At 36.4% G+C, this 23,140-nt stretch overlaps 1 protein-coding gene across 9 annotated transcripts; it reads right to left on the bottom strand.

Annotated features, from left to right (window-relative positions):
• Positions 1-532: 532 nt before the first annotated feature.
• Positions 533-21,549, bottom strand: Tbx22 (T-box 22). 9 transcript variants are annotated; one of them, XM_017318490.2, is made up of 9 exons: positions 12,476-12,702; positions 11,736-11,910; positions 10,860-10,961; positions 9,231-9,405; positions 8,208-8,372; positions 7,813-7,877; positions 7,313-7,398; positions 4,021-4,666; positions 638-2,232 (listed from the first exon to the last, which is right to left on the bottom strand). In XM_017318490.2, exons 1-8 carry the CDS (start codon positions 12,648-12,650, stop codon positions 4,053-4,055), a joined length of 1,557 nt encoding a protein of 518 aa, XP_017173979.1. In that variant the 5' UTR covers positions 12,651-12,702; the 3' UTR covers positions 638-2,232; positions 4,021-4,052. The 9 variants fall into 9 exon arrangements, with proteins under 9 accessions (NP_001277676.1, XP_017173979.1, XP_017173980.1 ...); XM_017318491.2 differs by having other exon boundaries at positions 11,736-11,907; NM_181319.5 differs by lacking the exon at positions 638-2,232 and adding an exon at positions 21,404-21,549 and having other exon boundaries at positions 11,736-11,907; positions 12,476-12,652.
• Positions 21,550-23,140: the final 1,591 nt, after the last annotated feature.

Below are 23,140 nucleotides of genomic sequence, written 5' to 3'. Positions count from 1 at the left end.
AATATTTGAGAGCTAAATAAATAAGTAAATTAAAAAAATTATCGTGAAAGATCACAAAATCATGGTATTTTTGCCAAACAGTTCTCTCTCTGTCAATTATTAGGAATTGAACACAAGTCAACTCTGATGTGTAACATGCAGCTACTAGTTAAATAAACAGTTTGGCCTGTGTATGACTTCTCTTAATAAAATTAAAATACAGTTTTGTGTGAGTGTTAAATTTTCAATTTCGACATTGATTTTTCTTGCCTGTTTCAAAGCAAGATCTATACATTGTGTGTGCATGTGTGTGTGTGTTGTTTCTATGACAACATTCTTTCCAAGAATATATAAAATTCAACAAGGAAGGAAACTAGTGAATTCATTTAGTTGGATAGAAGTCACATTTATATGTTATTAGATGTGACTAAATATGAAATTTTCTGGTAAAATTCACATAAAGGTTAAGTACTAAAGTACTACATTAAAACATGGCCATAAATGGAAGAAAAATTGAATTATATATTTAAAGAAAAACACTGACATTAAATTTTATCTAACATAAGATCATAATTTTATTCCTTTTCATATTATTAATATTTTAAATTGTTAATTACAGATATTATAGCTAAAATATTACATTATATCATCATGTTCATAAGAATATGATATTAAATCAAAGTCAAAATTCTTTCATGTTAAACAATAACAATATAATATTTGACTAAAGTGTTTAATGCTACAATGCATTGCATTATACTGTCAGAATTTTCTATCATATTTAACTTTAACTCTTGTAACCCTTTTAAGCAGTTAAATGTGAGCCAATAAAGTTGTATATGCATTTCAACCAAACACAAAGATGCGATACATTTTCCCGAACATCTGCTCACCATAATGTATGTTTACAGATTAATGTGCAGGACAAATTTGTAAACATGAACATTTGAAACTTTGAGGGGAAATGATACTCATCTTTTTACTCTCAATATTTTATTGAAACAACATGTTAAATTTGGCCAGCCCCACTTGTGTAAATAGTTTTAAATATGGGGTATGTTTCAACTGTTCTATGTTATCTCTTCATTCTCTTTTATGTTGCCATCCAAACCATATTTATTTATACAGTTTTAATACAAAATATTATGTAGTTGCAGATCAAATCTAAGAAGATTAAAAGTATACCAAAGTAGTTATATCAAAGCTACTACCACCAGTGACCAAACTATTTGGTTTGTTTTGAACTGCTCCAATAGGCATGCTAAATTCCTGTGAAATCAACTGATAAACTGTTGCTACATGCTAGAATATTATTGTTATTCTTGCTGGCTTACTATTTTTCAACAGAAAAGTAACAACCTATCTTTAAATTGGAATATAAAGCATTGTACTTCTACCCTGTCAATTCAATTCTCAAAGTACAGCATATGCAATTAGATATTTCTAAATATATTTAAATATGCCTCTCCACATAAGTATACATAATTGATAGTGTAGGTCAGTATCTAGTGAGCAAATTTTCAGTACAGCATCTCTCTTTAGGAGTGGGAGAAAAAGCACAGTGTAAATAATTTTTAAAGAAAAGTAAATATCCCATTGGAGATCACACACACATTATGTGTGTGTATACACAGTGTGACATCTTTAATTTATAAAACCATATACATATGTTAAAAGTTTGTTAGTGATATTAAATTAGGAGACAACGATGTAAAAATGTCCTACTTTATACATAATATATCTACAGTTCTGTTTTACAAAACATACTAAATTTGTTGTTAGCATGCATATAAATTTTTGCAAAATATATTTTAGTTTTTATATAATACATTTCAGCTACATTCTGGCTCAGCCAGAAAACTGACTGGCACATCAGTAATATTTAAAAGCTACATTTGTACCTGCTTTGTGTGCCATGATTTTCCCAAGGTGCAAAATAGAAATGATTAGGAGAATTTAAGAAGACTCTTCCATAATGTCCAGTGCAGATGCTTGTCTTTATGCATTGTTGGCAACCATGTCATGTTGTCAGCACATAAGACACTGCTGGTTCAAAGATTATCCATTGAATCATCCCTTGCTTAGACTAAGAGTTCATTCCTTTTCCCAACAAAAACATACTTCAATCTCACAAAAAATGAAATCATGTCCATCTTCAGTCCATATGGAGAACTCATACTTTAAAACACTGGGAACCACCCATCTCTTCACAGCTTGGGAGCTTTAAAGAAGTGTCTTCATTTTCGAAGCACACTAAATAGAAGCAATATCATTAGTTAATTTGATCCTAAAAGTATATGACCTAAAATGTTGTAAAGTTATATTTTGGTCTTCCAAAATATAATAGCCATATAGTTTAGGCACCTTATACTGAATGTTCTGAATTCTGTTACATAAAGTCTTATATTAATATTTAAAATGTAATAAGACAATCTGTCCACTTAGACCTTCAACCAAGTTCATTTTTTGTCATTGATTTAAGCTTGACTGACTGTTCCAGAAAATCCTTCCCTGACCAGGGAATCTGACTTCAGGTCTAAGTATGACTGAGAGTTGTGCAAGGATAAAATATCACTCACATATTTCCTGACTTGATGTGTAAATTAAAAAAAATAGACACAAGATTTATTTTCTCTAGGTTTATTTAGGGAAAATCACATACCAGGGCAGGTTAAAAACCATATATCTAAATGTAGACTTCTTTTTTCAAAGGAGGAGAGGAAAACATATATATTTATCTTCCAACCAGGTGGAAATGATGGTTTAATTACTAGAATTTGTCACTTATACAGTATCATGTAGCTACTTTTACATAAGTACTAACAATTTCACACTATGTCCATCCAGATGATTTTGAAAGTTTTTAAAGCAAGACAGTTAGATATGGACAGATAATATTTTGTTGTATAACTATAGTCACAATATATCAACTTTCTTGCATTCCATATCATCTGTTTCAGCATTAAATAGTTATGTGCATGAGTTACTGGTGTTAACAGACCTCAGGCAACTGTCAGCTTAGTTTAAGGGATATGGGCTAGTTGATTCAGGTTTCTTCCAAGTCTAATTTTGTATGAAGGATTTCCCTTGTTTAATATAATTAAAAGTGTGAAAGGACGATTTATGAACTATTTACACAGTAAAATAAGGTAAGTACCAAACTTGTAGCATTTAAAATGTTGCCTCTTTCTATTAATTACTATTATTAGTGTAATTACATATGCTTGGATTCATGACTGTAACACATAACAATATTATCTGATATTTAAAGCATTGGTATATATACACACACATATATATATGCATATATATATACATATATACTAGAATAACTATAAAATTAATATCTTCCCTAATATAATAATTAAAGTACAACTCAGATGTGTTATTTAATTTTCAGTTAAATAACTTCTTATCAATTAATGAAGTAATCACATATAAGTATCAGATAGTTTTCAAGTGCTCTTTGCATCCCTCCAGTATTAAATATTATTCATGCTACACAGGTTAATGGAAAACAATACTTGGCAGCTATGTATACCTTAAAACTTTAATTACTATTCCTTTCAGCAGCAAAATATAAATTAAGCAAATTATTCAATTTTTGCCATAATTGCTTGATAGATATTTATAGTATAGCCAATCTTCATAGATAAGAGTGAAATACTTTTTATTGTTTTTACAGGATTCTCTCTCTCTCTCTCTCTCTCTCTCTCTCTCTCTCTCTCTTTCTCTTTCCTTTTGGTCTTAGGAAATTGATAAAACACAGAGTGAATTAACAATGTTGTATTTGTAGACTTAACTTCTGGCCTCAATTATCACTGATAGCATGTCTTATCAAAAATATTTATTAAATAACTTATGTGAGGACCAAGGTTATTATAATGTCATATTCTTACAGGTCACAGATGACATTATATAGAAATTCCTGTAAACATTTGTTAAGTTAATTTAAAGGCAAAACAAAGCAATACTTTTTGGTAAAGAAGTTTTTAAGAAATGTTCTTTCTCTTGTTAAAAATAAAGAAAAGAGATGCTTACATGTAAATGTCTTAAATGTGGATGTTGTCCCATTAAAGGTAATGGTTAATGGCTGGATACCAATGGGAATGATCACAGCTACCTTCAGTAAAAGAAATCTGACTGGTACCATTTTCACTGAGGTGACTGGCAACATTTTCCAGTCTAGGTGGCATGGAGATGGTGTACCTATAACAGCCATTAGGAGGATGAAAAGGATAACTGATTGCTTCTTGGGCAATGGCGTTTGGATGGAAAATGTTTCCAGGATTCTGTAATCCATATAACATTTGATTGGCAGAATGAGATGCTTGTAGACACTGCCCATTGCAGTCTTCATGTAAGCCACTGTTTGGATTGATGATGCCCCTGGAGGATACCACTGGGACTTCCATCATGAGTGGGGGTAAGGTCTGAGGAATGATGAAACTTGGTAGCCTTTCAGGAGTAGGTAAAACAAAAGGTTGTGATCGCCAATTATTAGTTGGACAAATTCTGTAGCAGAAGGGTATGTTGACACTGTGCAGGTATGCATCTGGATAGGTCATCCCAAAGGAGCTTGGAGGTATGTAAACCATAGGTGGAGAACAAGATGGAGAAAGTAAGGAGTTCAAAGGAGAGGGAGCTCCTCCACTAGAGGTCACTGGAGATGAGCCACTGCTTCCACCTGGGAAAAGAAAAGTCAGTCAGAGAACAATGAACCTGATTTTCCTGTTCAACCAGTAATTTTATCTATTGCCATTTCTGTCCCATTCTTGGAGTGGTTTTCTTTCAATTTCACAGTTCTTTCAGCTTTGGAAAAGATATTTTTATTCCTCTGACTGACCCGGAATGTGGTATCTCTACTACTGGAAGTACTGCTGTTGTCGCACTGCTACTGTGTATCACACATTGAACATTAACTATACTTTATATTTTGCCCGAGTTAAAGAAACCCCCTATGTAATTTAGTTAATAATATACAAAAGTTATATATTATATAAATTAGTTATATATATATATAAAGCTATAAATGATATATATCATTATATAAATTATATTTTATGATATATAAAAACTAATGTTTATTGTTTGGGAACTTACAGATTGTTTCAGCATAAAAAGCAAGTAAATACGAAAATAATTTTATTGGTGAAGAACATATTGACAATAATTTTTTAAGTGAAAATAAGAAATAGAGAGATTTCTATGGTTCTATCAAGAATTGAAGATAGTGTAAAAAAAAAAAAAGAAACATCAAGGTAAGAAGTAAAGTGTTCACTCAGTGGCATTCAAAATCTTTTATTTTTAAACATAGTGGTTTTCAACCTGTGGGGCATGCCCTCGTTGGGGGTCACATATCAGATATCATGCATATCATATGTTTATATTACAATTCATAACAGTAGCAAAATAAAGTTATGAGATAACTGTAGCAAACAAATGATTTTATGGTCGGTGGTCACCACAACCTGAGGAACTGTATTAAATTGTTGAAGTATTTGGATGGGTGAGAACCACTGGTTTAACAGATAATAAAAATCTAGATTCTGAACTTTTTTAAAATAAATGTTCAGTTAATTATGTTTGACAATCTTAATGAAATTGTAAAATTTAATTGCTAATATTGTTATTTTTCTTGAGTATATTTGTATATAAATATACACCAATATTTTAGAAGCAGAGTGACAAATATCTGTAATAAAGCAATGAAAAGTTATTTTAAAAACTATTACTAATCTCTGATTTGAGTGTGCTTTACACTCTGTAAATGATGAAGTTAATGGCATTTTAAGTGATCAATTAATGGTCATTTATGTCTTTTTTGAAATTAGGTTATTTAATATTTTAAAAGCATGTGGCCTGATGCTGTCAGTTGAACTGATTTAGTAAAGCAACTGTTCATAGTTTTTATGCAACTCACTAAACTACATCATTTCAACAAATAATTATACTTCATTTCTTTACATTACAATTACTTGTTATAGCATCATGTGAAACTTTAGTGTAATGTGGATGTCTTGCTCCATAAATGCAATGTTAAATAAATGTCCAGAGACAAGCAACTTTAAGGGAGTAAAAATGAATGGAGACAGTTTTATGTTGTTTACAAATAAAATATTCTATTTATAGTTTGAGTAAATAAACTATTTGAGTAAATAAAATTCCAGAATATTTTACTAGAACAGATGCATTATTCAACTATGATGATGATGCTTTCATCAGGCAATGTACTGCTTGAGAAGAAACACATTACAAATATTTTAAAATACTGTGACAACTAATTTGGTTGTGATGTGGAAAAGCACATACTGTATGGTTTCACTCATAAGTGAAATATAAAAGATGATCTTATGACAACTGAGAACATATTAATGACTATTAAATACTGAGGGAAATGGAGGACAAATGGGAATGGGCAGATGTTCTGAGTTATAATTGGAGACTAGCAAGAAGTTCCCATGTGCTACAGCACAGTAGGAAGTAGAGTACAGTTAAGAACTGTATATTGTGCTTTTAGAAACAACACAATGAACCTTGAACGTTTTCACCATATAAAGGTAATAAATATGATTCAAGGAGTCTAAACATTTTTAATGGATATGTGAATAAAAACATCACATGGAACCCCACTAATATACTCAATTTTAATGCATAAATTAAAAAGCATTTAAAAAGTTAAAAATAGACAAATTCAACCACATTCATGTTAGATTTAGCCCATTATCTGTTTTTGCAGGTTGAGAGCCATTTCTTGGGTTATTAATAATAATTTCTTAATTGTTATTTTCTGTTTGTAGAATTCATCTTTTACTTTCAGTTTCCCTCCAAGTAGTAATGTGACACATCCTGTATATGAATTTATAGCATTATACTTGCATTTATTTCTTCCTAGCTCCTCTACCCTGCTTTTCATACATTTTCCTTACATGCTGTAAATTTCACAATATGTTGTTACCATGTATCATGTGTTCAATGAATTTTTGAAGAATTTGAAAATAAGAGCAATATATACATGGAAATAACCTAGATTCTTCATATAAAGGAATGAGATACTGTGGAATCCATGTATAATGTATGATATCATGATAAATCTGTAAGATAATTCAATAAGTGAGATAATCAATATATCTACCTGCAACAAAACTTTAAGTTTCAGTTTGTGTTTGTCTTTGCTTCTTACTTCCCCACATTATAAATACACATTGCTTGTGAAAACACATTTTTTTTTCTAGCATATAATTATCCCCTTGAGTAGAATTTGGTATAAGAGTTATGCTTTTTGTTACTACAATATGTAAAAATAAAACAGAAAGTTAAAAGGTTTTCTTACTTTGTGTGTCTGTGACAAAAGTTTTAAAATCCATAGAGAAAGAAGGCATCCATGGGTAGGTCTCTAAAAATCCATCTAAGACACCCCTAAAACAGAGATGTTTATTTTTTAGTAATTCCAGAAAACATGTCGTGAATATAATAATTCATATAAACTTGTCATATTTTATGAGTGATCATGGTTTCATAAATATCTTTAAAGTCTACACTAGTAGCTAGGCTTTGAGTACATTTCTGTAAGCTCCACAAGTCTATACTACACAGCATCTTAACACTGGAGTGGAGGGATAGTAGAATGAGGCATGGTTTGGGATCTAAACCTGGGATTATTTTCCTACCTGTCGAAGTGTAAGCTTCTGAGTCTCTGATTCACAAGTACCCTATCTTTAATACTCATACAAGAGCTACATTAATACGCTGATTGCAATTCTATTTACCTATTATTTTAGTAGTTATTAAAGGGGCTACATAAGTATTAAATTTGATTGCTATGTTACTTACCTATTTCTCCCAGGATCTCTAAATCCTTTGGCAAAAGGATTCCTGTCTATTTTCAGTTTGGTAATCTATGAATTCAAAAGAAAGACAAAGAGAAAAAATGCAGCCCATGTTCTTAGCAACAATGCTGCCACTTTAATGGGGATACTTTAAATAAATGTGAGCACATAGATAAATCAGAATTAAAACAAATTTTTCCTTTGCCTACTGGTCCCTTTTGCCCTGATCTCCTGTTTACCACAAGAACCACATAACTTTCTTTCAGTTATAACTGGAAAATAAAATAAAACCATGATATTTTTCTCCATTGTTTAAAATGTAATCCATACAATGCTGTTGCTTCTATCCCAATATAGCAGTGGATCCACTCCCACTTACTGGAGTTTAGACAGCTTTACCTGCTGGTTTTGGTAAGCTGTCACAGTAGTGAATTCAGTTTCTTTAAAGGAGAATGTTTTAACGCCTTCCGTAGGAAAGGACTCAATCAGGGACAGGTCAATCCTGCTGTCCTGTTCCACCACATGCACACGGGGGTTGTACTTATGCATGGACTGCAGAATGATCTGAGGAAGAAATGGTTAAATGCCATCTTAAATAGCTACTTCTCTCCAACACCATCCCCAGTTTATAAAAACTGCCAGTCAAGACACCAAAAAACTAGATATAGGTATACCAGGAAGGACTGTGTTGTGGGCTTGGGCCCTCCTGGCTCTTGAAGGCTTTCCAGAGGAAGGCACACAGTGACACTGACACTATGGAGCAGATTTCATATCCAGCCTTTCCTGCTTCCAAATTTGGATGAGCAAGTGATATGGAAGTGTCATGAGGACCCAGTCAACTGATAAGATCTCTCTGGGCAGTAACTAATGTTCTCAGATATTGCCAGAAAACTAATATTCCACACCTCCTTTTAATCCTGGTCCTTTTCTTCTTTTGTGGCTGGCACAAGACTAGGTTGACAGGGCCCAAGAAGGAGAAAGCTCAGGATCTAGGGAAACTTTGGCTTCTGTAACATCATCAATATTGGATCCTTATCAGTGTCACAGAAGCCAGAGATCTGGAACCAGAGTAATGGCTCACTGCAATGTGTGGACTCTAAGGAAGACAGAAGCCCACAGTGTTACCTAGGAATCCAGACAGCCCTGTGAAGTGTTCCCACCCATTCTCCAGGGTAGGACACACTCTCTTTAGCTTAAACTGCTCTGTTCTTTGGGGTCTTTGGGCCCTTAAGCTCTCTGCAGTCAGTCCTTCTGGAGTCCAGCACTCACATTACAGCAGCCCTTTGTGGTCTATGACTTACAGATCCAAGAACTTTGCTCTCAAAACATTCAACACTTACAAAGAAGTGACCTCTTGAGGACTCCCTCTCACCTGGAACCTTGACACTTACCTCCTCTAGGAGAGACATTGTGCTCACTTACATGGCCCTTGTCATCCATCTCATTGTTGGTGAGTTTCACTCGATCAAAAGAGATGATTTGACGCATCCAGTTTTCTCCAGAGCAAGGGGAGTCCGGGTGGACATAGAATCTGGGAGTTATGCACGAATGGTCAGTATTTCCAGCTACCATCCACTGTGAGCTGTGATACACATACCTGGGGGAATAAAAAATAATGAGTGAAGTGTGGCTTTAGGCTCAGTCAGCACAAAGCAGAAGGATGGGAGACTTCAGACTTCTCCACCTAAGAGCCTTACCAAAGATTAAAATGTCTATCCCAAAAGCTAGTAAATAAGCAGAAGTTCTAACTTCATTTTCAAAGAGTGTTCAAGGACAACACACAAACAAACAAATGAATGAACGAACAAACGATCAGTAAATATGCATATGCCATCAAAATGCAATGAAATGTCTGGACGAGTAAAAATGGCGTGGGATATGAGTTCGGAATTTCTTCACAGAAACTGGAGCAGGAATCAATCTGATTTATTTTCCCACTGTAGAGATGCCTAAAAAAAATCCCATGAATGACAAGAGAGCAATAAGCAAGCGCGAGGAACGAAACAGAGGGTGAAGCACTGTCTGCCCTGCCCACGCTTAATAGTTTTAGTTAAAGCCCGTTCTTTTGCTACGAACCACTTTGCCAATTAAACTTCACAGCAGAAAACTCCAAAGGAACTCCGCCCCGCGCGTCCTGCGGGCTGATTTTTCTAAACTGTTTTCGATCTCAAACTGTGTTTCCCTCAGCATTCCCCCACCTAAACCAGCGCCAGAACAAGGCGAAATCCAAGCAGCTGCTTCTGTTGCCTGGCTGGGGAGGTTCCAGCTTGCTGGTGAGTGGCACTTTCTTGCCTTGAGAAGCAGCTATGAAGCTAAATGGGCTCCCCTGCTAGGGCCAGGCACCACAGGCGCCCAAGGTTGACTGCACACAGCTTACTTTGGGCTGTTTTCACATTACCCTCCCCTTCACTTCCAGAGTTCCCAGTCAAAATGTCCGCAGCACAGAGCTTCTTAAGCTGCTAGCTCAAAAGGTTCTGATTTGTACCTATTTGATCCAGCCTAGTTAAGACTTCAAGTGAAAAGCATAGTAGAATCCCGGCACCCTCTGAATCCTTCCATCCCTTCAGGTAAAAATCTAAAAAGAGGACAAGAGATGGGGGAAAACCTAGCCCTAACCCCCATTAGGTTTGGGCAAATCCTGGCAGCATTTGAGAACCTGACCAGATTATAGCCTGTTCCACCTTGAGGCTAAGGCATTTCTCCTGATTTTTTTCGAACTGCTTGCCTCCAGGATGCCAGAATACAAATCAACCACAGCTTACATATTTAAGGAACAAAGAGTGGGTAGGCAGAAGGCACAATACTGAGCCATTTAACATCAAGTTCCAGGAGGAGGGGATAGAAAAGACCAGCCCTTCCATCACCTTGAACCCAGATTCAAATGAGAAAATTCAACTATTAAAGTCCAAGGATGAGCAATCCTCTCTCCTCACTATGTATAATTAAAAAAAAAAAATCCTGCTGTCAGGTGTCAAGCTGCAAGACCCGTGCCCTCAGCCCATTTAGACCTTAACTATGTAAACTGGACTATCCTCATATCTACCAAGTTACCTATAGCGTTTGGAATCCACCGGTACCACGTCCAAAATCACATAGTACTGCTTCACAGGGTCCATCCCTTTCACCTTGATCCGAACAGAAGGAAACATACGTCTGTAGGAAAAAAAAAAAAAAACCCAGGGGTTTGGCTAGAAACTAGAACCTGAGGTGTGCTATATTAGAGTTGTTGTGAAGGAAGATGAGTTGTGGACAAATAAAGTCAGAACTCTTCCCTTTTCATGATGTGCTCACGGAATGGCATTTGTTATGTAAGAAAAAGATGGTTGATTTAACAAGTCTGAGATTTCTGAGTGGTATAGAATATCTTTATGAAAGGTCTTCATCCATGACCTCCCATGCGGTATTAAAATTATAAGAAAGCAAGTAGGACAGGAGAGGTTTCGTTTCTTTTCTGTATTTAGAAGAAGGGCAAGTGAGGTAGATTTGTAAATGTTTGAAATTAGGAAGGATAGTTAGGAATCACCCCACACCAAAGGATTAGCTTGTGGAAAGGCTAACTTCCTAGTGGAGTGAGCCAGGAATGGGATGCTGGAGGACGGTGGATTGAGTATTATTTTCTAGGCTTGCACTGAGAGGCTGGCCACAACAATAAGAAGTTGGAGGGACACAGGTCTGGATTTTTGCATACAGTACACAGGCAGGAAATGGAAGAGTGAGTCCTTGGAGTAAAGATGTATCGGAAAACAGGAGTAGACCATTTGATGCAGCTAGGTACTTCTCAGAGCAATAGATGGAGTAGTCTGTGGCTTTCTAACATCTGCCAAGGAATGTGAAGGGGGAGGAGCTTCACATTAACAAAACTGGATTTTCCTCCTGAAGTGCCTACTGTGTGTGATTCAGGGAAGTCACTGGCCCAGCTGAACGAACCTGCCCGCCTTGGTAATGATCATCTCAGTGCCAATGTCGTGGAATCTCTTCCATAGGTCAGATCCCTGAAGCTCCACTTGGATAACACTTTCTTCTTGCAGACTTTCCTGGCTGTTGCTCTCGTCAGAGCAGGAGAAAACAGTTTTTGAAGATTCTGCCTTGAGTCGCTTTTCTGCTAGACAGGGGATTTGAGAGTTTGGGAAGTTGCACACATCCTTTACTCAGGAGACTATCTTTGAACTGAAAGTCTCCCCACCCCACTTCCCAGGAAGTCTGATGTATAAGTTCCCCACAAAATCCTTTGTGATTTTTAATGAAGGAGGGGGCAACTTGCAACCCATGAAAAGTGGGGCACTTAAAATTCTCTCTACCCCAACCTGCCATAAACTGAACCTGAAGGTAGATTTTCTTGGGCTTTTGGGGGAAACTCTGCTTCTTACTAAGAACAGCCAAATTTGGCTCTTAGGATTTTGTAAGAAGTGTGTGAATCACTCCTCTAAAACCAAGTGGCACCCTCTTTTTCATTGCAAACAAACCATAACACTTCTAGTGAAATTCAGACTCTCTGAAATTTGTTCCAAAGTCAGGTGGCTAAGGTGTTCCACAATCCACAACCCCACTTGTGGAGCCGGCCATGCCAGGACATCCTAGCCGCTGTGCAAAGAACAGGCAAAGAAGATCCAGCCAGTGCGCACAGGAGAGAAGCGCTCGGGGTACCGGGGCTGCTTGAGTGTACTTACCGGGCTGTTGACTGTCCCTAGAAGGGCTCCTCAGTATCTCCTCCCCTTCCTCCACGAACTGCTCCTCCTGCAGCTCAGGCTGCATCTCCTCTCTTGGGTCTTGAGCTTTTCTTTTGCTGGGTCTCCCCATTAAGGCCTCCACGGAGAAGGCGTGCGCGCGAGAGCTCAGAGCCATCCCTGGAGGGGAAGAAGTGAATGCGTGCTGCAAAGTTTCAACCTGAGCTGGGCTGGGGAGGGAGGGGGAGAGGGAGGGCGCAGATGAGAGGCTCCGGAGAAAAAGCTCACAGAAAAAGTCTTAAATCTGAAAACGAACTTTTGGATCGGCACTCCACAACAGAAATATCTCCCCGTCTGTTATATATGAATATATTTTTATTTAAACAGACAAAATAAAAGAGAAGAAAGATTAAACTTGAGTTGAAATCCTATGAGGTGTAGTCTCCCTTTCTTTTTTCGTTCTCCCTCTCAGTGGGCATGTGTGTACCATCAGTCCTCAAATCCTTGATACTGGGACCTGTCAGAAGCCAACAACTGGCAAATGCTCGCCTTTTAGGGAGCAGATCTGCCACCAAAGGAGGCTCAGGACAAAGTGATTGGGAGATACTGTTGTATCCAACTGAGTGAATGCCCAGTCGGTCACAACCTCCACTGTTTTGGAAGCTGTTGAAAGTAAGAAAGGACTGTGAGTGACACTTCAGAGTCTGATAGGAAGGAGGGGCTGGGGGTGCTTGGAACTGGGCTCCAGATAGGCAGGAGGGAAGACACAAGGTAACTGTTTTACATTAAGATTTAAAACTCTAAGACATGTGAAATAATTGCACGCAAGGGGCCACTTTTCCAAGAAAGAGCAAATATTACTTAACCAGACTCAAAAATGGATCTAGGGTCTTTTCCCCTCTCCAGTAACCTCACTGGAAACCAAGAAGAGAGCGAAAGCTTTCAGGGCTATGTAGTTAATAGCCTTAAACTGGTAATGTAGGTTGCTGTGCCCATATAACCTCTTTTCCTTAAGGGGAAAAGCCCAAGCAGTATCTAGAGAATCCCACAGTAAAGTAAAATACTAATGCCAACCCATGACTTGTATAAATTTGTATATATACTTGTATATATTTACTTCTGCAGGACCTTTATACCCTCTTCAAATTCACACAACCGATCTGAAAACACAGCCTAAGGTCTAGAGGGATATCAGCAGCAAGTCAAAGCCTTTGCTCCCAACTATGAGTTGAAAAAATGTAAGTGCTGAACTATTAGGTAATTGGGTTTTGTATCTTCTGGTACCTTCATGGGTTGGCTTTTGCTTGTCCTTAAAATCAGCAACATTCTTTGTGCTCAGAAGAGACTACCATTTTCATTTCCAAGGAATACTGGTTTTGGGTTTTTGTTTGTTTGTTTGTTTTTTGTTTTTGTTTTTTTGTTTTGTTTTGTTTTGTTTTGTTTTGAGACAGGGTTTCTCTGTATAGCCCTGGCTATCCTGGAACTCACTTTGTAGACCAGGTTGGCCCCGAGTTCCGCCTGCCTCTGCCTCCTGAGTGGGAGTGTTGGGATTAAAGGCCTGGCTTTTTTTTTTTTTTTGAATACTGTTGTCTGCAAATGTGAGACATGTTTGCCTATGTGGTTGTCATTTGGACACTCACATTTCATCAAAAGTAGGACATCAAGCACTCTTAGACTATTTGCACATTTTAGAAAAGGTTCCTCTGTTCTCCTTAGATATATTTAGTCAAAGGATATTGAAAGTCAGTTCAACTCCAGTTACAATAGAATGGAATTTGAATGAACTTAGAATATGTCAATACCAGGGCTAAGAATGAAAGACCTTCAGAGCATTTTTATTTTTTCAAGTTCAACTATGTAACTGCAAAGTCAGATTTTCCATAAGATGATTGTTAGAGTGGTTGTGGGTTATTCAGCCTTGGGGGTGGGGCATCCTCAGACAACTGAGAATTGATTAAAGTACTCTAATAATTTTGGATGCCACAGCAAAGACTCCCTTGCAGCTTGAATGTTGTTGAAGGGTATGATCCAATATAGAGATGGGAAGATACTACATTTATCCCAGGGATGCAGAATAAAACTGACAAGGAGAAATCCAGTGTAGGAAGCGTTTGGGTGGAAAACATATACAGGGCTGGATATAATCTTGCCCCAACTCAAGGATATTTCCTTCTTTATCTGCAAAATATTTGTTACTAATTGTTATTAATTCTTAGTACACACACACACACACACACACACATTCTTATCTAAAAGGCACAGTTCAGAAACAGATAAGTCAAGAGTTTATTGGTTAATTTAAGTTTGCTAACAACCATATAACGTTTGAATTATTCTCTCTTTGTCTGATAATTTTCCTGCTTTTGAACCTGATTATTTTTATTTCTCAAAGGCAGGTCAAGGGAAAGACAGGGGAAGCTTTGGTTAGTAGAGATTTTTGGAGAGATTTCTATGAGTTAGGTAAAGGATGTTTGTTACAATGTTGGCTCTAGTATTTCACGCTGTCTACTCTGATATGATTTTCTTTAACCAAGGAAATAGCATATCTTGGAATATAAATTCCTGTATTACAAGAAATGTCTTCCTTAATATTTATTATATGCAAGCAATTTAGTCATCCAGAAAGTTCCTATTTGTGTAACCTAACCCTTTCCTATTCAAATTCTTCAAAATAGTTTCTCTGTCATGGCATGGAAGTGAAAAATGTAGAAAGAAGATTGAGACTTAAATATGCATTAATAGGCATAGAAGTCATTATGATTCTTCATGAATATGATATTGTTATCTAAAATTATAGGAAAGTAATTTGTACCTCTACCAAATGTAATATATTATTAATAACTATAAACAGATACATTATTAAAGTTTATGAAACAAAGTATTAAAAAATGTTTCTAGTGAACTGTAAGTATATGGAAAAAAAACATATTCCAAAGGGGCTCAGTCTACCTAGAAGAGAAAATATCCTAGGCTCTGCAGTACTTACTAAAATGTCGATATCAAACCTATACGTGGAAATGTTGCAACTCTTTCATTAAGGGTTAATTACTTCAAATGTATCTGTCATGTGTATGTCTGTCTCTTTATTCTCAAACAAATAAAATTAGAATTTGGAGCCTGACTGAACACCTATTGTTACTATTTTGTCAGAAGCACAAGCAACTTCCTAATGGAGATTGTTTCCTTCAATTGATTGTCTTCCTTGATCTCCCCAATCTTTTATTCACTACCCAAGATTAAGAAGATTTATGTATATACAAACTTACTGAATGAGAATCAAGTGCAAGGCCTTCCTCTTCATGACTTTTTTGTAGAGATCTAAAAAAATAACGAACCCCACAGAATGCACAGCCAAGAATTGTCAGATATGGTCTGCCACCTCATACCATTTGCATACCTGAATTTAACATTTCCTGAGCCTGCCACATTTCACGAAACAGGAAATCATCCCTGTTTGCTTATGCAAGTTTCAAATTAATTTGCATCAGTTACGGACAGAAGAAATCCTGAAAAATTACATTCACATTGATAAGGTTTCTGGAAGACTAACTTGATATCTAAGCCTTCCTTTCCTCTTTCTTTTATAACAAAAGTAGCTATTGAATCTCTGAGGATTGTCAACATCTAATACATGCTAGAATCTTAGATGAGTAATCTGGGTTTCTACACAATCTCCCAGGATTATGGCAATAAAAAGGGGAAAAGCTGAATAAAAAGGGAAAAAGCATGGGTTCACATGGATCTAGTTCAGAGTCTGACTACTACCTTCTGATTGGCTTATAAAAGTCTTTTGGGTGGCATTAAACTAAAATTTCCCCTAGGCTTGTAAGCTTTTGCCTATAACACTTTCATCAGAGAGCATATTTCTGTAAGAGAAGAGATATATGAGAAGATCAAGCACGATAATTTGTACAAACCACTTAGCACAATGTCTGGAACAGGGTTCATGGCTGTTTTCAACATTATAGAGGTAAGAAAAGGTAATTTCAAGAACATGTTAATTTTTGTATCAGCTATGCATCTGTACATCCATTGAGTCCACATCCTAGAAGGATAAAAGATTCAGGCCAATGCCTAACTTTTAGTTAAATCTTTTATTAGATTCAAAAGGTCAAATGTGTTGAGATTAATCATCCTTAAATTGAGAACTTTTAAATAATTAAAATCAATAAATGAAACAAAAATATTGTATTTGGATTTCAAAAATCCACGGTAAATATGCTCCGTAGAACACATACTTTGATTTTATTGACTTTGCTTTTGTAATAATGCTTTTGGTATTCTCTCAATGCAAGGCAAGTACATATTCTCACATAATTAAGTGGATTTGTAAATGATAAGCCATTAACATATAACTGTGTTCTTACTCCAGAGACTTGAAGAAACTGCTGTAACAAATATTAAATAAAGTCTTACAGTGGATCCTTCAATTTCTGGTTTGCATTAATTTGGTATGATCTCTTAAGTTCTGTGAACTTATTAATACAACAATTGAGTTATGCATCGCAAACATTGTTAACATTGTTCCTAGGGAGAGTTGGAGAACAAAGAGAAGGGAAATAAATTCTTATCTTAACTAGTTGTGTTCTTCTCTAGGGGAGGAATGGAAACATTAGCTGAAGGAAACATTATTCTATGAAATTTAATTATATTTTATTACCATCAAATTCTGAAGATCTTCTTATGATAATAGAACATTAGGATTAGGCTCATTATTTTTTATCATACTCAAAGCTATATAACTCTTTGTCCAGTTAACTCATGACTTAAACCTACTAGATTTTCTCAGTTTCTTTTTAGCAGTTTTGTCCTCAGAACTCTAAGGATAATTTTATTCTTGCATAATTTCTGATAAAGACAAGGGATAAAAGAATAAAATGAACACACAGGATGACCCTACTATATAGTGACCTGAGTAACTTCCAGACCTGAGTGACTTCCAGAATAGATAGTGTCTATTCAGTTTCTTCAGAAGCAATCATGGCATACATAATTAAAAACTATGTGTGTTACATTTTTCAGTTCCCACTCATTAAAACATCAAACGAGTAAAAACTGTACACATTGTTTGTTACCATTCTGTTGCTCTAGTGAAGCTATTATGATACTATATGCTGATCATGTACATGTACCAAAACATCACCTTGTATTCCATCACTATGTTCAATTATTTTATTATTACAATATTGGAGTGTGATGTCAAAGCTTATGTCTTAGCATGTACAGGACCCTATCTTCAATGCCCAGCATCTAAGCAAATAAGCAAACCAACAAAATTATCAGAATATTTAAAATATGGCCAGCATGGGTCACTTAAAAAGGAATATACCATGTTTTTCCAAAATGAATTACTTGAAGGTATTGTGGAGAACCATTTCATTTCTCTAAAGCTAAGTGAAAACATGCTTTTATAACTGTGTTCCACGTACCTTTTAACCAAATGATATCCCAGATACCACAGATATCAGTAATAAAACAATAAATGTAAATATGGAGAATTATATTATAGGAACCATTGAAATGAAAGAAGAACATTCTCTTTGTATTTACAATATTTAAATTCCTAGAAGTGGAAGGAAGAGCAAAATCTATGATTATGTGTGTTGCCAATAGAATGTCAGCACTGGACCCTTTGTGTTATGATATATGCCCTAAAAACATATCACTTCAATTATTGCTTACTTAGAATATTTTTAAAAATTACATCAGTAAATCATCTCAGTAAAATGCCTGTAACTTCTCAAACTCTGTGTTCAAACTTTGTGCTTCTGTGTATCCAGCCTAATACTTGACATACATGTCATTATCAATAAGGATGATAGATAGCATTCAACTACATATTTTATGATAGCGTATCCATAATTGTTTAAATCATGTTTACATATTGCTCATGGAGGGTGATAGTTATTAATATTTCAATGCAGTTATGCAAATGACATTTAGGTAAATAGTTGGATTACAGGGTTCAATGTGCTAATATTTTAGTAAATATTAAAGCAATTGATATCAATATTCACAGTGGATTCCAGATAGGGTTTCTGATATACTTTATCACATGGAAATGAATTTTGAAATATCAGTCTAAACTAATGCCTACTCAATATTTTATATTTTGGTTGTTAAACTTTCTTTCTATGTTTTCCTTTTTTAACAAATGTATTTTTTTCTCATACAATATATCTCGATTGCATTTTCTTCACCCTCTACTCCTCCCAATTTCTCTCCTACCTCATCCTATGTGGAACCACTCCCTTTCTGTCTCTCACTAGAAAAAAACAGGTTTCTAAGAGATAAAAACAAATAAAAAGAAAACATAATAAGATAAAACAAAAAAAATCACATCAAAATTTGACAAGACAACCCAACAGAAGGAACAAAACTCAAGAGAAGGCACAAGAAACAGATACCCACTCATTCACCCACAGAAGTCCCATAAATATACTACATGGAAAGCTAAAATATACATCTTTGAACAAATAACTCTAAAAGATGTCTCCATCAAATCCCTCCCTGTAAAGCTCAGGGAATCCTGTAGAAGAGGTGGCAGAAAGACTGTATGAGACAGAGGAGATGAAGGACAATAGGAGAACAAGTCTCCCTAAATAAACTGAACAAAGCTCATATGAACTCACAGACTGAAGCAGCAAGCACAGGACCTGCACAGGTCTGCACCAGGGCTTCTGCATGTGTATTATGGCTGTTAAACTTTCAGTAGTTTTCACTGGCAAGCATATACGTTTTCATTCCCTCCTTCTCTAACAGCCATCTGTTTGACATCTGTCCCTGACTTTTTAACTAGAGTATTTGTTTAAAAGGGTTTAGTATTGTTGTTGTTGTTTTGTTAAAAGTACATGTGAGTGCAGATGCTTGTGATATCCAAAAGAGGTTGATTCACTTAGAGCTGAAGTTACAGGCAATGGTGAGGTGCCTCATGTGGATGCTGAGAATAGAATTCAAGTCCTCTGAAAGAACAAGAGTTGCTCCTTAATGGTTAAGCCAGCTATTATTCCTCCAGCCCTGACTAAAGAATAACTCTTGATATTTTAACTCACTTTTACTTTTTCTTTGAGAAGAAAAAATTCTGAATAAAGTTATTTGTGTTTGTGTATGCTGTGAAAATTACCACTGATTTTTATTTATAATATGTATGAGGGCATCTGTAAAGTGCTATAAGCATTTTCTTCTGCAATGATTTTATTTTCCTGGCTGTAAGTTCTATCTACTTCTCACACCAGAAGAGGGCATCAGATCCCATTACAGATGGTCGTGAGCCATCATGTGGCTATTGAGAACTGAACTCAGGACCTCTGGAAGAGCAATCAATGCTCTTAACTGCTGAGCCATCTTTCCATCCAGCTCAAGGATGAAATATTTTGTTTGTTTGTTTGCTTGTTTGTTTTAAATGTGATGGTAACTTTATGTGATACAAATTTGTTGTCTTTATTGTGGGAGTTGTACTAATTAACTCAAGTCAATACAATAAAGGCAACAGTAGGAAATGTAAGGAAATGTGTAAGGGGCTTGACAGGAATGTCTCAGGTTTGTTTTTTTCCTCCAGAAACAAGAAAGCAGCCTTAAGGATGTAGTACTCACTGACAGAATTCTCAGAGTGTTTCTCTTCTATTTCTTTGTGCTTTCTGTTTCTATATGTTTGTTTTCATTTATCTCTGTTATTTGTTATTGTATTTGAGTTTTCTCCTTTGGGTTTCTGTATACCTCTTAATTTCTAGTTTTCTATCATTTCTTTCCCCCTGTATTGTTCTCTCTATGTGTCTCTGTCTCTCCTTGACTCTGTCTCTGTTTCTCCCTGTCTCTGTATCTCTCCTCTCTCCCCTAATATATCTTAATTTTAGTTTTCCATATTTCTCTTTTGCTTCTTTCTCTTTGTACCCTTCCCTCAATAAGAGGCAGAAAAACTGGAAGCTAAGGGATTCATCACAAAGAGCATACAATAACCTCTGTAATATTCCTTTCCCTATCAGCTATTTTCTGTAGTACCTTTTATGAATCTCAAGGAAGGAAGGAGTATATAGTGTGCATTCTCATGCAGTGGGGGAGGGGTGAGTACGTGTTTGTGTTTGTATATGTGTGTGTTACAATTCCTGTATCTGAATAGAAGGTGTCTAGAGAAAACAGGAACAAGTAAAAGATATCCTTTGGTAAACTCTGCTGCCCCTTGTGGGCTCAAGTGAGTACAAAGAGGCTTAGGGGGGAAAAAAAGGCATCAGTGCTCACAGACTTCATCCATGGTCACCTCTCATAATCAACCACTCAGCTAACAGTCTTCCATGTTAGCCACACTCTCACTTTTCAACTAGGCACAAGCATTTGTTTTTACTCCCAGGCTCTGGAAACTCACTTTGTCAATCCTAACTTGCACTGAGGCATAATCTCATCTTCTTCAGAACCTTTTGTCCTAACTAAGAGGCAAAACTGTACTGGTATTTTAGATATTAATTCTGTTAACAGACAAGCTAAGTCTAATCTTTCTTTACTTTTGAGGAGCACTCATTACATTTCAATCTCCAGAGGAGTGCTTCGCAACTTTCCTAATTCTGTATCCTTTAGTGCAGTTCTTCATGTGGTGGTGACCCCCAACCATAACATTATTTTCACTGGTATTTCATAACTGTAATTTTGCTACTGTTATGAATCTTAATGTAAATATTTTTGGAGAGAAAGGTTTGTCACGGGGCTTGTTGCTCACAGGTTGAGAACTGGTGCTCTAAAGAGTAGTGGTTCCAGGATCTCTGACAGAGTTTTCCAGGTAAAGGAGTATGACACCAACATGTCTGACTTCAACTGGATCTTCCTATTCCGACAGATGTGACTAGTGATATCTAAGAGAAATGCCAGAGGCTATAAGTAACACATTTGCAGAAGGCACCCAAAGAAAAGCAACAGACTGGCCAGAAGGAAGGGTGTATTTACCTGGTAGGCTAGAAGCAGCAGTGGGTATCTCTGTGTCCATGATGGTAACAGCAGATGAGTGTCAAGCTGAGGTCTTCCACGTCAAGGAAGACCACACTAGCTCTTCTGGGAGCCCAGAGGTCACTCAGCCTAGGGTTGAAGCACAAGTGAACTGAATGTACAAGATAACGTGAAGTTTTTGCCAGCAGTGGGAGGGGCAAAACTTGTTACTTCCTAGGACTGACACTGCTGGCACCTTCTTCAATACAATTTCAACCTGCTTTGACTCAAGGTCAGCCATGAAAGCACAATGGCATGATTTTAGCCTTCAGGGCCTTGGGGGTGCTGCAGGGACCTCATCTCTGGCTCTCCCTTTGCCTCCTTGCCTGGCTCTCCTCCTTGTCTGAGCTTTAGGTTGGCATACTTAGAGGGAATGGTAAGGAGGAGGGAGAGCCTCACAATGACTGAACAAACAGAAAATGTGGATTGGCTTTAAAGTGCAAAATTCTCATTTCTATCTCAAGCAGATGCATTTACAGTTGAAAATCTCTTTTAAGCCCCAACCAATAGCAGTTTAGCAGCTTGACAGCTGAGACCCCACTCCACAGATGTCCTCATCCACGTTTCTTAGTTAGTAACTTAAACCAGTGAGCCCAAGAAGGTTGTCTGGTAAGTCCTGTGACCTGCACAGTATAGATATTGTGGATCAATGTCTGTTTAGTCTCCTATTCCCCAGAATTACACATCCGAATGATTGCTTTGTCTTTTCATATATTTCAGAGCATGTTTTATTTTATTATTTTTTTTCTGTCAGGTTTATCATCTCAGGAGTGCTCAGAGAGAATTGTAAAAGACTATGACCTTAATCTGAGTGATCCACAGTGACTTCAAAAATTTTATCCTTCATTGGAGAGGTTCCCCGAGAAAACGGATTGTTGATTGGTATACGTTAATTGGAACAAAGCTTGAGCACTTTTCCTTTTATTTTTATTTTTTTTTCTACTACTGGAGGCAACATGCTTTTCAAGGAAGGAGGATAACTTCTGTTGTCTGGCATTTGGCTACAATGCAACAGCAACATCCTGTGCCACCTGACAGGGTAAGAAGTCTCTTCAATGAAACCCCTGAGTAATGCAGGTACATGTGATCTAGTGACCAAAGGGCAGTGATTCATAGGTTGCTCACAGTTAGGCTCTACATTGTGATGGTGAGATATATGAAAATCCTGTAAAGAGATGCCCAAATTCTTGAAATTTCCAACAAATCTTTGTAATCAATATCTAAAGAGTAGTGTGATAGTTTGAAAGTAATTTTCTTGTGTTTATTACCTTTTCCCCAAGCAAAGTAGAAGAGAAACTTTGCTTCCTGCTCATGACTTGCCTCTGATTTGTTTTCAACTTTAAAATATAAAAATATCACTGTAAAAAAAAAGGTAATTTTAGCCATTTTTTTTCATTGGGAAATCAGAAACAAGATTTTAGTGTTTTCACAGTTTCTAAAATGTGTGTCTCTGTGTGTGTGTGCATGCGTCTGTTGCTGAGCTTGTGGGTATATGGGACCAAGGGATGGAGGGTGCAAAGGATAAAGGAATAATATGCCTGCCTATCCGTGTGATAAGGAGCATTTTGAGACATGGACAAATCTGTTTCTGGTCCTTGTTTCATGTTGGGAAATGTGTTTCCTGTCGTAATTGGAGCTATTCACTTTTGGTGATATTTAAAACGAGCCCAGCTGAGTGGAGCTGATGTTTGGTTAACC

Source organism: Mus musculus, chromosome X (genome assembly GCF_000001635.26).
Source record: "Mus musculus strain C57BL/6J chromosome X, GRCm38.p6 C57BL/6J".
Classification (NCBI taxonomy): Eukaryota; Metazoa; Chordata; class Mammalia; order Rodentia; family Muridae; genus Mus; species Mus musculus.
Note: the sequence above shows the minus strand (reverse complement) of the source record. Positions and strands in the feature narration are given on the sequence as shown.